The sequence below is a fragment of the Cervus elaphus genome, chromosome 25 (genome assembly GCF_910594005.1).
Source record: "Cervus elaphus chromosome 25, mCerEla1.1, whole genome shotgun sequence".
Taxonomy (NCBI): domain Eukaryota; kingdom Metazoa; phylum Chordata; class Mammalia; order Artiodactyla; family Cervidae; genus Cervus; species Cervus elaphus.
In genome coordinates this window covers 28,314,081-28,333,150 of record NC_057839.1, presented here as the reverse complement: position 1 = coordinate 28,333,150, position 19,070 = coordinate 28,314,081, and the positions used below count along the sequence as shown (strand labels likewise).

Sequence of the window (19,070 nt, the reverse complement as noted above, 5' to 3'; positions counted from 1 at the left end):
ACTGACTGTAGTCTGAATGGTTCTTAAAAAGGAAGTAGACACATTGGAGTATACTGGCAGAATAATCAGACCATACCAATTGGATCTTTCAAAATTAGGCATCTTGATCTGGGGTCCATGGAACCCTACAAGGATCCATGCATGGATTTCAAAATGCTTAGGGCCTCCCTAAAAATGAATGCAAAATTTTGTGTAGGTATATATGTGTTTGTGTCTATGCACTATGCTGGGGAGATGGTTCATATCTTTCAACAGCTTCTCAGATGGACTGTGATTAAGAAAAAGTTAGGAATCACTGCCTAAAGATTTCTTCAGGAAATCTGGTACTCTGGCAAAGATGAAAATGTTGACAGTGTGATGGGTGTGTCATCTGGCTGGCCAAATCAATGTTTTCTATTAAAGCAAAGAAGTCTTGGGGCCAAAATGATCTCAACTGAATAATTCTTCTACACTATGTTTCCATCTGCCCAGCATGTGAGCCATTAACACATGGTTCCTGTTGATGATTTTCATATTCTTATGTGCAGGGAAATCATACTAGGACTAGTTCAGAAGAATCATTTAACTAATGTATTGGAAAACCAAATAAATGAGCCTCTTATATATACTAACAATTTTATATTGCTAAAAGAATGACTATTTATGGTAGATTAAGCACACACTGACCAAAACTGCCTCTAAGTCATTCATCTACTAGTCTTCATAATATACATATTCCTATTCTAGTCCAAAAAAATAGCAAGGCTCACCACGTGTTGAAATAATTTACTTCAACACTTAATGCATCATCTGTTCTGTATTTCCATGTGTTGTGTCATCACCATTTGACCTCAACCCATTGTTAAATATTTAATAGTACTGTTGGATAAACAATACAAAGTATAGTTTACTTTTGAATGTAGCATTTACATGAGAAAATAAGCCAATATATGCTGCAAAAGGTACAATTTGGGGTTACAGTGCTAATCCTTCTGGTAGATGGAAAATGAGATATAAGAGGAAAGGAAACCACAGGGAGGATGAATGAATTGGGAAAAGCAAAGACAAATGAAAAGATGATGTAGCTCTCCAATAAGGAATACAGCAGAAAGTAACTGTCACCCAAATGTTGGCACAATGGGAACTGCATGTTTCCACCACTCAAAATTCAAGCACTATGATGGATTGTTTTTGTTTTGTTTTGTTTTGTTTTGGCTGCACAGCATGTGGGATCCCAGTTTCCCAACCAGAGATTGAACTTGTGCCCCCTGCACTGGAAGCATGGAGTCTTAACCACTGAACCGCCAGGAAAGTCCCAATGATGGATTGTTTTGAGTAGGAGCCTATTCATATGAAAAGTATGAAATAATATTTAATAGAACACTAACCAATAAAAGATCATTTTTAATATTCAATGGGCATAAATCTCATAGTGACAGAAATTATTCATTCAAAGGAGTGACTGTGGTTTAAAACCAACACCCAAAAAATGCGTGCAAGAGGTTTTGATGAATTAGTACACCACTCCTGGAATGAGTGTTCAATACATTCTTTTTAACTGACTATAGATAATCAGCCTTAAAAAGTATTGAAGACATGTATAAGCCTGCACCAGGAAATCTTTATAACTCATCAAGATCCTTTGAGGTAAAGAGCTGGAAACTGTATTTATTATTCTATTTCTGCATGGTTTTTCAATAACTGTTAAAATACAAAATGGATCTACAAACCATAGTTGAGAACAATTAAAACCTAAGTAAATGGAAAAGATATACCATGTTCATGGTTTTGAAGACTCTTTTCTTTCTTTTAGTTCTACCTCTGTTTATTGCTACCAACCCATCTTCCTTCACCTCCCTCGTGTGTGTGCTCTGTCATGTAACCCCATGGACTGCAGCCCACCAGCCTCTTCTGTTCATGGAATTTTCCAGGCAAGAATACTGGAATGGGTTGCCATTCCCATCTCCTGAAGACTCTTTTCAATGTTGCTTTTATGTCAAAGGATCAGTCAATCATGGACAGCCCTTTCTTTTTGATACTACTTGTTTCTAATATTTGATTCCTTATAATCCCCTTCAATTTCAGAAATATTTTGTGTTTCTTTAAGTTATCTATATGTGGCACATAGTTACTTTAAAATTTCAATTCTCCCTAAATTGATCTATCCCAATCATAATCCCATCAAACTTTTTGTGTGTACATATAGAATTGCATAAATGTATTCTAAAATTTATATGAAAACACAACTACAATATTCAATTGTATTAAATGTAATTGCAATCTTCAAGAAAGAAATTGAAGGAATTACATTACCTGACTTCCTCATAGTAGTCAAGATTCTGAGACCAACATAGGATTGACAAATAAATGAATAGAATAAAGCAGAAAACCCAAAGTTAGATTCAAACTTAGGAGATGCAGAGGCAAAGTGCAAAATAGGTTTGGAATGAATTCTTCTTCAAAGAAAGATGATTAATTAACAGTCTATAAAGGATGCAATAGGATATATAAAGTCACGTCTAAGTGTCCTGTGAACTTTCAGTTCAGTTCAGTCCAGTCACTCAGTCGTGTCCGACTCTTAGCGACCCCATGGACTGCAGCACACCAGGCCTCCCTGTCCATCACCAACTCCTGGAGTCCACTCAAATTCATGTCCATTGAGTTGGTGATGCCATCCAACCATCTCATCCTCTGTCATCCCCTTCTCCTCCTGCCTTCAATCTTCCCCAGCATCAGGGTCTTGTCAAATGGGTCAGCTCTTTGCATCAGGTGGCCAAAGTATTGGAGTTTTAGCTTCAATATCAGTCCTTCCAATGAACATTCAGGACTAATTTCCTTTAGGATGGACTGGATGTGAACTTTAGACCTATCAAAAACATAATATTTCACATTTGGGGTAAAATAGACATCAGAAATGAAACAAGATTCATGTCAAAAAAAATACAGATGACAACATCAATGGTCAGTGATTACATCAACTACTAACTGCAATATTGATTAGCAAAACACTCAGAAAAGAACTAATTAGTAAATGTGCAAACCACTGCTACTCTATGGAAATCTAAAAGGAGGTAATAAAAACCAAAATACACAGAAGTAACTACAGCAAATCAGTTCACATTCAACCATTGAATAATCCAAAGGTGGCTCTTACTTTGATTGACACATTGTTTCAGTCACAAAGTTCCGATACAGAACAACAAATACTGATTTGCTCTCCTCACACTTTCCATTCAGGGGAAATCGTAAATAGAATCAGGGTTAAAACTGCTAAAGGTCACATGCTGATATTTTCAGTCACATACAATATATGAATCATTTGTATTGTCAAAGTGAACTAAAATACATAAACTATTTAGTTTGTATTAATCTCATATAACATTCCTACCCTAAGGCATAATTTGAATTCTTTACTAAGGTCTGTTTTAAAGACAGTTGTATTAAACTTGAACATGCTTCTATGACTGGTTTACATGACTATGTGCCACATAGCATAGGTGACTTGTAGAAACACAAAATATTTCTGAAATTGAAGGAGATTATAAGGAATAAAATATTAGAAACAAGTAGTATCAAAAAGAGAAGGCTGTTATAAAAGGCTGACTTTATAACATAAAAGCAACATTGGAAAGAGAAAAATTCAGGTAACAATTGTTTGTTTTCTCAGTACCATATTTTAAAAGTATATATTCTAATGACATTTTTAAAAAGTCAACTGATGGTTTGGACCATCAGTTGAATAAACATTGCTTTTATGTACTCACATTTCTTAACTTTTTAGTTCTGCAACAATTCAGCCAATACAGAACTATTACCACTACCCCCAATCCTCATCTAGCCTATGATGTTACACAACACCAAAGACTGTGACGCATTAAGTAACCAGTTTTGTACCCAGAAGAATAAAATCTGATTTTAATATCACTTCAGTCTATTTCTCAAGTACTTAAATTCTCCTGTTTAGTCAAGATTGATTATTTGCATTTGAAATCTTAATATCATTTGGGAAAATACCTAACTTCAAAACAGTGCAACGTGTAATTTTAAGGCAAAGACCAAAAGCTACCCCATGACTTCCAAATTTTCCCTATGTAACCTCACACACCCCTTTCATATTCCCTTTTTAGGGACTAAAATTTAACTAGGTCAGTTCTGGTTCAAACAACCATTTCTTAGGATTTAAAATTGGTATCTTGGGAGCCAGATTGAATTATTTGCTAAACTCTAATATTTTAAATTTATAAACTTCAGAAGGAAGATAGCTTTTGAAGCTGACAAAAAACAATCAGAGAACAGCAGTCTTTTTGTGCACTGCCCAGAAAGCCAGTTACAAAGTGGTCCTATTGTATTTCTCATAATTTACATTTACTTTTTTGGCAGAGCAGAAAGGGAAAAAAATAAGAAGTCAAACTTGGAAGCATACAACAAAAATGAATGAAGGCACTTTTATTTTAAAATGTCCCCTTGACATTTAGACATCTACAAACCCAAAATTTAACATTTATAGGAGATAAAACAGTAAAAGAAATAGCAGCTGTTTTTCTGTGATGTCACCAAACAGGTGTGATACCATTTCTTACCCCAGAAATTGGATGACTCTTTTGCTGATGCTCACAGGAGGCCCGGATGAGACCATATTGACCTGTGTTTCATTTCCTACAACTGGCTAGAAAATAACGCCAGGCCCACAAGAATCTTGATGACTGATCTGTGCCGATTCGGGGCAGACATTCTCCCAAACAGATCAATACTATCCAAGGTGCAGCTGAAAAACAGGATGAGCTTGTCTCACTAAACAAACACCAAACTGCTTATTCACAAAGGCAAAGCAACACAGCACTTCTGTTTTCCACAGTGTGTTTGCCTATGACCTCAACCCTGACCCGCAGAGCTATCTTCTTTTCAGCCAGAAGTAATCCTGTATTGGGTCTGCCTCTGGTACTCCTCTGGTACACTTGGTCACTCCCGTGAGTGGTGGCATTTTTTACAATAAAAGCAACTGTGAAAAAAAATAAATAAATAAAATAAAAGCAACTGTGTCTGCTTTGGCCTAGACAATCACATGATGCCAAAGCAACTAGTCAATGTGGTGAATTTAGTCAAATGAATGGTCTGAGCACTTGGCATTATGTAGACAAAGAATAAAATAGGGGACTTCCCTGGTGGTCCAGTGGTTAAGGATCTGCCTGCCAATGCAAGGGACACAGATTTGATCCCTGGTTGGGGAAGATCCCACATCCCATGGGAAAACTAAGCTCGGGTACCACAACTACTGACCCTAAGTGCCACACACAACTACTGAAGTCCACTCACCTAGAGCCTGTGCTCTGAAACAACAGAAGCTGCTGCAGTGAGAAACCTAGACACTCGAGAAAGCCCGAACACAGCAACGAAGATCCAGCATAGCCAGAAATAAATGAATATTAAAAAAAAAAAAAAAGAATAAAATAGGAACAGAATTTTTTCTTTTTACCCATCATACTGGAATTGTGCAGTCATACCTTGCGTTAAGCTAATTCAGAAAGTTCTTGTGATATGAGTTATTTCTATATACACAAACTATCTGAATAAACCAAAAATTCAAAAATCCAAGTATCTTTTGATTAAACCCTCAAAATTACTTTTATTTTAATCTTAATTTAGCCACATAGACTACCCCTAAAAGTCATACTGGGTATGCTCTTTTTATGTCAATATATTCTGGGTACACATGTATAGTGAATGAATAAGTTAAATTATAATGAGAACATTCAAGTTACATCACTATTTTCACTGCTATATGGTTATAAAATAAGAGGAAATTGTGGTCTTTAAAACGATCTTCCCAAAAGTATTGAGAAAATAAACAATGCATTAAAATAAGATCCCACAGCCCTCTAGGCAAGATGACTTCACAAGCAGGAATGAATTTAAATGGTTTGCATGGCCCAAAAGTGAAAAATTTCAGCTTCCAGAGGCTACAGAAGATTCAGGACCAAGAAATATACTTAAACAGGAGACAATATAAAATCATGTAATTACATTTGGATCTTAAAACGTTTAATGGCTATTGGTAGCACTGCCATGAGATCCAACCATCTAAGATCATTTATATATTTAGAATATTGAATTTATTTTCCAACCCTAGATACACGTTTGATAAACTTTGGTAAAACAGAAGTTGTATCTCTTGCTGCTATTAAAAGACAAATCTATACCCATACCCCTCCCTGATTAAAAAAAAAAAAATAGTTGAGTAAAAATAATTGTTAGCTCTCCCCTTTCTTTCGACCAAGTTTTCCCTGGGAAAGAGGACTTGAAAGGGAGAAAACAAACTTTCCCTCCAGCACATTACTATATAAGCACTATATCCATCTGCCTGAATAAAGAAGAAATAAATTCAACTTTGGAACTCTGCCATAGAGTGTCGGCTCCTGCAAAGGGGACAGTTTGCTATTAATTGTTAATGTCGTCTGCCATTAGAGGGCACTAAACAACTCTACATTAACGCTGCATTGGAGGGAAGAGAGAAAGGAAGACGGGAAAAGAAAGAGGGGAGGGAAAAGCGGGGAGACTAGGAGCAGAGTCGGGGGAGAGGGAAGGAAAGAGAAAAGAGAAGGGGTGGGCGGACGGGAGGGAAAGAGAGAAGAGGGAAGAGAGAGAGGAAGAATAAATCTGGAAAGATTAAGAAGGATGTGGAGCCCCCAGAGCCGTCTGAAGTGAGCAAAAGCCAGCGCCCCCCCCTCCCCCCCGCAACTCCGCCAGGACCGCCCGCGCCCCTCCCCTCTCGTCCTCGGGACGGTAATTATAAAGCGAAAAGCAGCGGCGAGGTCACCCGTTTTTACCAGCCTGCTGCACCGAATACGCGCAGTGCAGGTGCGGCGGCCGCGGGGCTTTGTGATTCATGCCCACTTTCAAAGGGGGGCTTGGGCCCGTCTGAGAGGCACCCAAACAACTGTCTTCTAATATTAGCACGGCTGTATTTCGGGATCTATTATAGTCTGTCCAGACAGATCCCATTGTAATGGGATCTTTTATTAAAAGATTAGCACTATCTCCTGCAGTTGGTGGAAAAAAATCTGTTATCACTGAGTTATTTGCAGTTGTGGAGAGGGTGGGAGGCGGGTGGTGGAAGTTGGGGGGTGGGGGGTGGCTAGAGGAGGCGTGGTGGGGGCAGTCTGGCGGTGGTGGGGGGATATAGAGGAGTGGGGGGCGAAGAGGGGCGGATTTGAAATCCGTAGAACAAAATCCCAGTGACCTGCGAATGTCCAAGAATTTTGTCTGCATACTTCACTGTCTGTTGTTCTTCGGGCTCCAGAAGCGAAAAGAATAGAAATTTAAAAGGCAGCTTTGGAATAAACAATATAGCATTTTCCGTGAAGTAATCGTTTTATATAAAAGGAAATATCGCCTCCTCTGTTTCATTCAGCGGTGCCAAAAATGTTATAAATGAGAGACCCGCCAACTTTCAGCGAAGAATGCCAGGCACTGTGCTTAATAAACTGAGGCTACAGAAGTTCATTATCGATGTTGCAATCTTTTTTATTCCGCGAACCGAGAGAGAGAGAGACTGAGAAGGAGACTGGGAGTGAGAGAGACAGAGAGACCCAGGACAGAAACTGGGGAGCCTCCGAGCCGCGGAAGGGGGGTAGACCGCCTACGTCGGCGCCCCCGCTCCGGGCTCCGACTCCTCCAGACGCTGCGAAGTGAAAGGGGAGAAAAGAAAAGGAGAGGGAGAGACTGTGACGGTGGGGGGAGGCCCGGCCCGAGGTGTTAAACATTTTTGTTCGCTTCTAACTCGTCGAGACGGAGGGCCGCGTCTCCGCCAGGTTCTGCCCGGGGTGGAAGGTGCCGGGGCCCGGGGTTCCCAGCCACAACCCTGGGCTCGGGGGTGGCCGCGGCGCTCGGCACGCGCAGACCCAGACAGACAACGTCGCGGGGTCCCGCGTCCAGGCTGCGGGGGCCTAACACGGCAGCGACCGGACCTCCGGCGGGGTATTAAGGCAGCTCGGGGCTCTCCAGGCGTTTGCGAAGTCTTCCTGGAGCGGAGGAGCGGCGTTGCGAAGACCAACTCCCGCCCTGCCGCCCCGCTCCGCTCCGCCCTGCCCGCCGCCGCCTCCAGCGCCCCCACCGCGCCAGACACACACACATTCACTCACACACGCACACACACACACACACACACACACACACGCCACCCCGGGCGCGCCGGCGCTGCCAGCGAGCGGCGGCGTGCAGGACTTGAAGTGGGTGTTCTTCCCCACTCCCCACCCCCGAAGCGTCGCCCCCACCCCCCCGCGCCCGGGTCTCCTGCCCCCTCCCTCTCGCTCCTACGCAAATAAGAACTCGGCGATTCCCCTCCTGCCGCTTTGATTTCGGGCACCTCCACCAGATAATTGGGAAGGGTTTCCAGAAGGTGGGAAATGTCACCTGATTCACACTGAACTTTTAAAAGCTCCCCACCCCCAAGGAACCGCGCACACCCTCGCTCGCGGCCGCCCTCCCACTGCCCCACACACTGGGAGACCGCCCACCGCAAACCGCGGAGACCCCCGTCTAGATTTAAAGCGCGGCTGCGCCTGGCTTCTGACGTCCATTGAATCGCGCGGGCGGCCGGCGGCAAGCGCTGGGCTACGCCGGGATAGCTGCGCCCTCCGCCGCTCGCCTCTGCGACGCGCACCGCTTGCCAGAGCCACCCGCCGCCGCGCCAGCTCCCCGCGCCACCGCGCCCGCTCCCCGCGCCGCCGCGCTCCTCTCCCCGCGCCTGCCCCCAGGATGGCCCGTCCTAGGCACCAGCCCGGCGGGCTTTGCCTCCTGCTGCTGCTGCTCTGCCAGTTCATGGAGGACCGCAGCGCCCAGGGTAAGCGAGGCGGGATGCGCAGGGAGGCTCGGCGGAGGGCAGGGGTTTGTACTTTTCGGGCTTCTCCACCGGGTCTGTTCTGAGCAACTCTGCTTTCGGAAGATGTTGGACCAACTTAGCGAGTCCGGGATGGAGAGGAGTGGGAGAACTGAAGGCAGTGACAGTTTAGGACTGAGAACCGAGTTTGGAGCGCGGTTATCCTTTAAAAGGAAAGGGAGTGAGTCTCTCTCAGTAGTTAGGGTTAGATGCTCCAAGTTCTGGACGTAATGAGTTTAGATGTTATCTCCCCTGTTTGGCTCTGAAGAAGGGGACAAGCATCGGTAGCCTGAAGATTGCAATCGACCCATTTGCGATCTAACATCTCTCCCTCCTGCATCTTTTGGATACTTTAAAAAATGACTGAGTGGGGAGGGGGGAATACTGAAATTTCCTCGGTGACTGGGGGACGTGGTTTCAGAAACTTTGCCCAAACTTGGAAATGAGGGTGCTGAAAATTTTAGAGGGAAGTAGCTTTCTGCCTAGTGGATGCTGCTTCTAACCCCCTCCCCTCAACCCCGCAAAAAAAAAAAAAAAAAAAAAAAAATTACTCCGGACTGTTTTGAGAAGTTTACAATTTTTTTCCCTTTTGCCTCATTCCTCTGATTGTTAACTTTCTGTAGAACAGTGAGGAACCCACAATTGATTTAAATTCTGAGATGCAATAAGAGCAAATTTCTAAAGTTTTTTTTTTTTTAATTAGATTTATCTCCATTAGTCTTTGGGCAGAATTTTTTAAAATAATAATAGCAGCTTGCGGTCCAGTTATTGTTAAAGTTATATGGATGATTCATGAGACGTCTTCCTGACCAAAATCTGAACATTAAAAAGGAAGAAGGTGGGGGTGGGGGGGTTACTTGCAAAGATATCTCGGTAGGTATGAGATAGGGGTGTGTGTGTGTGTATGTATATATATGTATATGTATATATAACCGTGAAACGATAGTAAGTCCCCCTCCCACCTTGTTTCCCCCCCGCCCCCAACCCCGGTACTTTTCTTGAAGCAGACTTGTAACTTTCCTGGCTTTAGCGTTATTTTATGCGTGTTGTATACGGCCCCCTGGGCACAGCCCCTAGCCTCCTGCGACGCACTACCGCTCTGAGTTGCCCACCTTTCGGAGCAAGGCGCTGCCTGAGTGCCCGGGACGTGGGCGCCGGGGAAAGCAGCCCTCGGAGATTTCGAAAGATCGCGGTGGCCGCGGGCGTCCTTTGGGTCTGGCGGATTGCAAAACGGCCCGTCGGGCGGGCTGCGCCTCGAGGCCGCGAGGGGCAGCGCCGGGCAGGGCCCGGTTGCTTTTTTGCTTTCATTTTTCAGAAGTGCCTTTTGCGTGATCTGTTGCTGTATGTGTGTGTGTGTGTGAGTGTGTGTGTGTCTGTCTGGCTGGCTGGCTGGCTCTCTCTTTTTCTTTTTTCTCTCTCTTAAGTTCTCCTACTTTCTTAACCCCTGTCACAAATAATACCCATACCGCCTACATGAAACCGACATGTAAAAACATCCGTCGCATCCTGTTTTTGTCAGGTTCTTTAATCTGCTCTTCGAGTCGCTGCAGGTTATGAAATGGGACGAATAAAAGTAAACAGTCTAGTAAAAGTCAATGCAAGCTGCACGTGTTGTGTCTGGGTCACTGGTAACTGACATTGATATGGCTGGAGCGCCCGGGCTTCTCGCTCTCGCCCTCCCTCCCCATCGCCCACCTCCCACCTCTTCAGTCTGGTCCCCCCACCCCACCCCACCCCCGCCTTTCTCCACCCCTTCACTCCCTCTGATTTATTTTCTGCTTTTTCTCTGCCGTCTCTCCTCCACGCTCACTCCCTCCCCATCCCCGCCGGGTCTCCCCCTGCCGGCTCACTGCCTCCCTCCCGCCACCCAGCCGGCGCCGCCCGCTCACTTGCCCACCTCCCCACCCCTGTCTCCCCGCAGCTGGGAATTGCTGGCTCCGCCAAGCAAAGAACGGCCGCTGTCAGGTCCTGTACAAGACAGAACTGAGCAAGGAGGAGTGCTGCAGCACTGGCCGCCTGAGCACCTCGTGGACCGAGGAGGACGTAAATGACAACACGCTCTTCAAGTGGATGATTTTCAATGGGGGCGCCCCCAACTGCATCCCGTGTAAAGGTAGGGCTCTTCCTCCCCAATCTGCAGGCCCTCAGTAGAGGGCGTCTTACCCTCAGCTTCCTCAGTGCCCAGCCGGGGTTTGGGACTGGGAGAGCTTTGTTCGTGGGTTCCCCCTAACCACCCCCAGCGCTGGTAAGCCATTCGGGCTGAATCTTGCCTGTCACACACAGGCAAAACAAGGGTCGCCAGAGGTTCTCGGACTTCTTAGCCAAATGTGGCGGTGAAGCCCACCAACCCTTGCTCTTTGAGGGAGATTCGGGTACCGGTCGCAGCCCACTGTCCCCCACCCTTCCCTCTTCTCAACTTCCGGGCAACAGCCTAGCCCCTTGGGCTCAGACTCCTGGCTGCAGGATTGCGCAAGGCACCCACAGCCGTCCTGGCTAACCTGCATGGTGCCTGACCCTGGTTTTAATCCCTGCCTCTTTCCAACTCCTAGAAACGTGTGAGAACGTGGACTGTGGCCCCGGGAAAAAATGCCGAATGAACAAGAAGAACAAACCCCGCTGCGTCTGTGCCCCAGATTGTTCTAACATCACCTGGAAAGGCCCGGTGTGTGGGCTGGATGGAAAAACCTACCGCAACGAATGTGCGCTCCTCAAGGCCAGATGTAAAGAGCAGCCAGAGCTGCAAGTCCAGTACCAGGGCAAATGTAAAAGTAGGTCCTACCCGACCCCTCCTCCAGCCTTCTGCTTGAGGTAGACCCACTGCAAGACCCTTGGGATGGGCAGTAATAGCCTAATAATAATAATACTAAATAAAGGAACCCTTTCTAACTTTATATTCTAAAGATTACTTAAGAAACTAAAGGTTCAACCTAGAGTCTTAGTTTTCTTTTAAAAACTGCAGAGCTACCAAAGTTCGTTCCTAGCGCCGAATGCTTCTGTTTCATGATTTCCTTGAAACTGTCCAGTGGCTCAGTCCGGAAGAAGGTACCTATTAACGTGTTTAATATTAGTGTATTTCCCTCTTTGTTTCAGAAACCTGTCGGGATGTTTTCTGTCCAGGCAGCTCTACATGCGTGGTGGACCAGACTAATAATGCCTACTGTGTGACTTGTAACAGAATTTGCCCAGAGCCCACCTCCTCTGAACAGTATCTCTGTGGGAATGATGGAGTGACCTACCCCAGTGCCTGTCACCTGAGAAAGGCTACCTGCCTACTGGGCAGATCTATCGGATTGGCCTATGAGGGAAAGTGTATCAGTAGGTATTCTGGATTGAGGAAGGAAAAGAGAAAAAGTCTGTAACTGTGATAAAACTGTGAGCTTAACCAATAAATAAACCCCAAAGTTCCCAAAACTAGCTTCATCAAAGTCGGTAAACTGTCATGACCACCTTAAGGAAACCATTGTCTTCTGGATGCATTGGCATACATATTGAAATGCCAACGAGACACAGGAAACAATTTTCCTTCTTAGAAACCTAAGAACTCACTCAATTTTACACGTTTTTTTTAAGTGCTAGACTTGCTGGAAGCGAGAAATAATTACTTAACAGTTCCTAAAATCTGTTATCAGATTCTGATAACTGATAGAATTCTTTCTTTTTTTAAAAGATCCCACTTGTGGGAAGTAATCAAATACATATTTCACTGAAGGATACTATGAAATCCTGTTTTAAGGAAATACTGCAGTATTTTCATGCTCTAAGCTAGTATATAGGAAACTGGGAGTTTTGAGTATGTGTGTGTTTCAGTTTTATAGAGCGTTTTTGCACAGTATTTCCATGAGCCCCATTAGTGAGTAATAAAATATGTTTTATATGTTTACATTTATTCATTTATTGATAGGAGACTAGAGAAAGGGGACAAGGCGAGGGGAATGGAGTTACTCATCACAGGTGTATTATATTCTAGAAGCAAAGTCATGTGAAGATATCCAGTGCACTGGTGGAAAAAAGTGTTTATGGGACTTCAAGGTTGGCAGAGGCCGGTGTTCCCTCTGTGATTCACTGTGCCCTGAGAGTAAGTCTGAAGAGCCTGTCTGTGCCAGTGACAATGCCACCTATGCCAGCGAGTGTGCCATGAAGGAAGCGGCCTGCTCCTCAGGCGTGCTGCTGGAAGTGAAGCACTCCGGATCTTGCAACTGTAAGTGTGATTTCTAACCTTGCTGCAGTTTAAGGATTTCCCAGGCAAGTCCTAGGGAATGGAGACTTAGAAAGCACGAAAACTTCCCCCAGATGAGCCCACTTCTGTTTAAGTTAGGTAGCTGATAAAGTGCACCAGCAATTCAGCAATCCACAAAAAAAAAAATCACCTGAAATGTTTCCGGGCCTTTAGGACTTGTCTGATGATCATCAACAAGATCACCTCTAAAATAGCCCATTCCAGTCATCTGCCCCTAATTCCTTTTGTTTTAGTAGTGTGCTTTGCTGTTTGCTTTTATTAACACTTGAATCTGAACTAACTACTTCAAAGGTGTTTTTTTTTTTTTCTTTTTCAAAGACAGCTTTCTGTTATCACACATAGGCTGCTGCTTTGCGCAGTTGCCCCTACTAACTAAATTAAGGACCCAAAGCAGTTATACCTAGAACACAAGAGCGCTTTTTATCTAATTTCAGGAATCTGCCCGTAAAACCTGAGCCATTGATTCTTCAGAACTTTCTGCAGTTTTTGACTTCATAGATAATGTTTCTAAAAAAAAAAAAAAAAGTTTTTTTTTAAAACTTGTTACATAACAGCAGATGCCAAAAACAAAACAGCATCTTACTGCAAGCCACATAAAAATGCAACGCTGTAATATGGCTGTTACAGAGGGCTTTGAAAACATGCACTGAGCTGCTTCTGCGCTGTTGTTGTCCATATTTAAACAGCAGCTCCCCTGTATTCCCCCATCTAGCCATTTCGGAAGACACCGAGGAAGAGGAGGAAGACGAAGACCAGGACTACAGCTTTCCTATATCTTCCATTCTAGAGTGGTAAACCCTCCACCAGTGTTCAATGTTGACATAGCCTTTGGGCAAAAAAAAAAAAAAAAAAAAGGAAAGAAAAAAAGTAAAAAAAAAAATACATTGTCCATACTGTAAATAAGTGTATGCCTATTTATTTGGGGGGAAAACTATACATAAAGGACCTTTGTCCTAAAGCTCTCTCCCAGGCCGCCTTGTTACTCATTGGACCCGGAGAGGCAGTCATTGTGAGGTCTACTGGATGAGGCCCATAGTTGAGACTTGTAGACATTTATTTATACTGTGTCATGTTTTATAATTTATACATAAAATGTCTGGTTGACTGTACACCTTGTTTTTGAAGAAATTTATTCGTGAAAGGAAGAGCAGTTGTTATTTATTGTGAGGTCTCTTGCTTGTAAAGTGAAAGCTTTTTTTTCCCCTTGTAAACCATTTAAGTCCATTCCTTACTATTCACTCACTCATCTGTCTCCCTTCATTTAACTGTCGTTAGACTCTTTTCCACTTTAACCAACTTGCATGTCAGTTTCTGTCCTGTTTATTTATTGGATTCTCTGCTGCCTGTTCTGTACATACCTGATCCCTCGGGTTTTGTTTACAAGGAATCTTGACTGACCAAAAGGCATTATAACTCTGACTCAGATAGCAGGTACAGAGGATACATCTTTGAGGAAACTCCTGTTTCTGTTCTCTTGTTGTGATGAAGACATCGGTGAGGCAGGTGGTGATAGCAATGTTGGGTTTCTAATCATGTACTTCTAAGATGTTACAGATCCAAAGAATTGAGTGATATGGGTGTCAGGAGCCTGAAAGAAGGGGAATGCTGTACATTCAACCTTATGTTAGGTGTTTCCTTTAAAAGCTAGTCTGCTGTACCTTTTCAATTAGTTCTTTTCACCCAATGCGTCATGAAAAGTATATCAAAGCTTTATCAGTTCAGGTTTCTTGCTTTTCATAATACTTTTTTCTGATGCAATTTTATATTTTCAAACATGGCAAGTTAAATATAAATTCATTTAAATATATAGTTTTATACTTTTCTACCATGTAAATGTGCAATGTATATAAAAGTTATAATGTGTATTTGTAAATAAATGATGAGTGAAAAAATAAAAAAATTTTAAAAAGCCAATGGTCTCAACTGCTGATGATGTAAAAGAAGTTGTTAGGACTTTTGAGTAAAAATGTATATGATACATTCGTTGAGAAATACAATTATCACTGAAATTAAGTGACCAGGGTAGTAAGAACTCCAAGGTAAATTACAGATCACCTCAAAAGGAAAAAGGAATCTGAGGTCCAAACACCCCTTTGTAGTAGTGATGGCATACTTTCCACTCAGCACTGGAGGAAACTGTAGATGTCCCTCCTTGCAATGTGTCCAGCCTAAAGTTTCCTCTTTAAAAACATCATATTCTTAGATATCCTTGTCCCAAGCTCATCTCCAGAACCAAAGGCACCCTTTCTCTTTCCTCATCTAAATAAAGTAGATCTTAAATCTTTAAACAAAGCACATTACAAGGAAAAGTAAAAATAGACACATAAACTGCAGCGCAACCTAGGTCAGAATGTCAACTACAGAAATAAAGGCAGTATAATGTTGAAATTCTAGAGACTTTTTGAGGTAAAGATGGAGCGGGGTGGATTTCCACAATGGTCATGGTTCATGGAGAGTAAATAATGACACTTTCAAGGTAAGAGGACATGTATTAATGTTTTGCAGTTTGTTTTAGTCAACTCACACTACTAGAGCCTCAGATTGGCAGGAAGGGCATCAACTGGTTGTCCCAGTAATACATTGTAATACATAGTGATACATAACTAGATAATCACAAGTTTCCAACTCGCTGTGCTACTTCATTGCCTAAGTATATTAAAAATATCAAGTACAAGGTGCAAAGAAGTGAGGATTAGAACCATAGGAGGGAAAGAGCAAAGAACAGTCAATATTACAAACATAGCTGAACAAATGTATTCTTTCAAAGACTGTGACCCTGGTTCTTTCCAAAAGTGTATTCCTTTTGTGAAAACCCTCTGTAATATAAATAATTAGAGGATTATAGGAGACCGTTGGCTCTCAACTGTGGTCACCAAATGAGAAATTTGGTGGAGGCAGAGGGGCCTCTTAGGTGGGCAGAGTTCGTATAATAATTAGGAGCCTGTCGGTGCTGTTAGCCTTAAGCCCCCTGTTCCCAGAGAAAGGAGAAGAGGTGCAGAAGACCAATGCTGCCAAAAACCAAGGGAAAGACAAAGATGGGAACTTCTGTAGTGCCTGGGAGGTACTGGCTTGCCACTAGGGTTGAACACTCAGGAAAGGAAACAGCAGGCAGACTGGTTTCACATCCTTTCCTGGAATTGATTTGTTACCTCATCCTGGGATGCTACAGATGCTTTAAAGTTGTCATTGACATCAGAGTAAAAACGCCAAATTTAACAGGCACCAATGTGTGTCTTGGCAAGGGTGAGTGATAAAATCAACAGCTTGTCCTTTAAACAACATCCGGATTATTTATTTAAAAAATTTTTATTTCATAGTTGTCAGCATCAATCATTCACCTCCAACATCAGACAGTTTCTCATTTTCCTTCTTGGAGTTTCTGACTTTCCCAGTAATCCTGTATTAAGCTAATTAGTACTAAAAAATAGAATTCTCTTTTAAAATTAAAATTAGGTTAATACCATTAGGCTACTGTTAGAATTTCAGTTAGGACTCATTGATGCATATAAAGTAATTAATATAAACAGTTACTAGTAACTAGTTTTAATTAGTATGAGTACATCCTAATCATTAGGAATTACAAAATAACAAGTAAAAATAGCAAAAAATCTATCAGGGATCTAATTTTCATCAGATGTCCACTTCAATTAAGATTTTTATCTCCCATATGGGTATGTGTGCTGTGTGCTTAATCGTTCAGTTGTGTCCAACTCTTTGCAACCCCGTGGACTGTAGCCCGCCAGGCTCCTCTGGATTTTCCCAACCCAAGGATCGAACCCAGGTCTCCTGCACTACAGGCAGATTCTTGCATTGAAAGAACCGAAATTGGCAATGAGAGAATTTTTGACACCTAAACCATACCACCAGGGAAGCCCATATGGGTACAACAAAAATAAAATCTGGCATAATTGGAATCATTCTCAAACAATGCAGCGCACTGTGGTACTTGACCTTAGACAAGATCCTGTACCCAAGGGGGATAGTGCACTATATAACATTATTGCCACTGGACAAAATTAGAATACTGTCCATAAATTAAAGCATTGTATCAATATCAAATTTACTGAAATTAATCATTGTAATATGCATGCAAGAGAATATTTCTGAACTTAGGAAAGACACACTAAAGTATTTAGGTGGAAAGACCAAAACGTATGTAATTTACTCTCAAGTGATTTACAAAGAAAAAATACAGTTTTAAGTAGGGTTTTTTCCCCCTCTATGTGTATTCAGAGAGAGCATACATATGGTAAAAGAAGTAGAGTAAAATGTTAATTTGAGTAAAAGGTATATGGATATCTTTAATACTATATTTTTGTAACTTTTCTATAAATTTGAAATCATATCAAATAAATGTTTAGAAATTTAAAAAATCATTCTTGGGAAGAGATGCACAGTAGACTGCTTTTCCCAGTCTCTAGAAAAGCAACTGAAATAGGGTCATTTAAAAAATTACTTTACATGACCAAAAGACAGGAAAATAATTCCAGTGACTGCAAAGGCTAGAGAATCGAAATTGGCAATGAGAGAATTTCTGACACCTGAACCATACCAAGAAACAGCTTTTTCTTTTCCATAGCCATCTTAAAATTTAGAGTAATTAGTAGCTTTGCTAAAGCACTGCCAACCCAAAACCTCAGTTCTCCCCACTGCTTGCTATATATTAATTAGACAAGGAATTTAACTTCTCTGGGCCTCAGTTTCCCCATATATGTATCCAGGACAGTGAAAGTGTCTCCCTCATAATAGTGTTCTGAAGATTAAAAGAAATAAGGTGTGTAAAGTGCTTAGATCTGTGCCTGGCATGTAAAAAGACAGCCAGTGAATATGTCCTCTAGGACTGTACTACTCGTTATTAATTAAAGAAAAAAAAGGGACTTCCCTCATGGTCAGGTGGTTAAGACTCTGCTCTTCTACTGCAGGCGAGCAGCACAGCCAAAAAGAAAAAGGGTGGAATTGTGGTTCATCAACCTCTCTACCTTGGAAATACAATGAATGAGGAACGGCACCAATCAAGCCCAGAAGCACCAGTGTAAACAATTTATTTTAAATTTTAAACTATTTTAACCATGTTAATATTTAACAAAATATCACAAACTTCTAGGTGCTATAGCAAAAGTTCACAGTTCAAATAACAGATGGAGATACACTATTTTTCATGGAAATTTAGAAAAAATTCAATCACCCAACATTTCCAAAACCACAAAACATGCCTTTTGTCTTTTCATTCACACGCCCAGCACAATCCCTGGTAAGTAAATTAAATTAAATCTGTCTTTAACTTTGATATGATCTCCTACATGAGGACTAGAGATTCCTAAAGATAGCAATAAATTATTTCCAAGCTAGCAAAAATCCTAATATAATTCAAATATTGTACAATTATCTTGATATAAAAAGATGATATATTATTTAATTAATAAACTCACTTATTAAAAAACATTTTTCAAAACCTGGGTCCTAAGACAGGCACATTTCTGTTCTTCCCATCCCACTTTCCATTCAGATCAGCAAACAATCCTTCTCCAGCCAAAAGTTGTCATGTAAATAGACTCCAGGCATGCCTGCCCTGCGTATTCAGCAGACCTGCCCAGACATGTCCAAATCCCAGCTTCAATTTAGCTGGAATCCCCCCATGAGTATTGGATGGTCCCTGGGTTTTGCCATCCTTGGACCTCAGATATCTTGGCTGGTACCATCAAGATTCCTGTGGCTGAGTCCTTCAGACACTTAAAAACATATTCTCTGGATTACACCAAATGTAGTCCTGGCAGAGCTATAATTTGTCATTTTTCTATTTTAAGAATATGGCCCAGGAACCAACTGGTACGGTCAGGAGCCAGATTACCCCCACCAAAAGTCTCTTGTATTAATTCCCTAAGGACTAAGATCTCTGGCTAAAGAACGAGTATAAGTTTTTCTCAAGAAGTTGGGGCAGGCAACAAATCAGCAGCAAAATCAGAAGCCTGGTAAGACAGC

General features: G+C 42.2%; 1 protein-coding gene across 3 annotated transcripts; it reads left to right on the top strand.

Annotated features, from left to right (window-relative positions):
- Positions 1-8,289: 8,289 nt before the first annotated feature.
- Positions 8,290-14,022, top strand: FST (follistatin). Of its 3 annotated transcripts, none has more exons than XM_043887766.1 (6): positions 8,290-8,818; positions 10,776-10,967; positions 11,404-11,622; positions 11,945-12,169; positions 12,825-13,052; positions 13,804-14,022. In XM_043887766.1, the coding sequence occupies exons 1-6, from the start codon at positions 8,734-8,736 to the stop codon at positions 13,884-13,886; spliced, it is 1,032 nt and encodes a 343-aa protein (XP_043743701.1). In that variant the 5' UTR covers positions 8,290-8,733; the 3' UTR covers positions 13,887-14,022. The 3 variants fall into 3 exon arrangements, with proteins under 3 accessions (XP_043743701.1, XP_043743700.1, XP_043743702.1); XM_043887765.1 differs by having other exon boundaries at positions 12,822-13,052; XM_043887767.1 differs by having other exon boundaries at positions 12,822-13,052; positions 13,526-14,022.
- Positions 14,023-19,070: the final 5,048 nt, after the last annotated feature.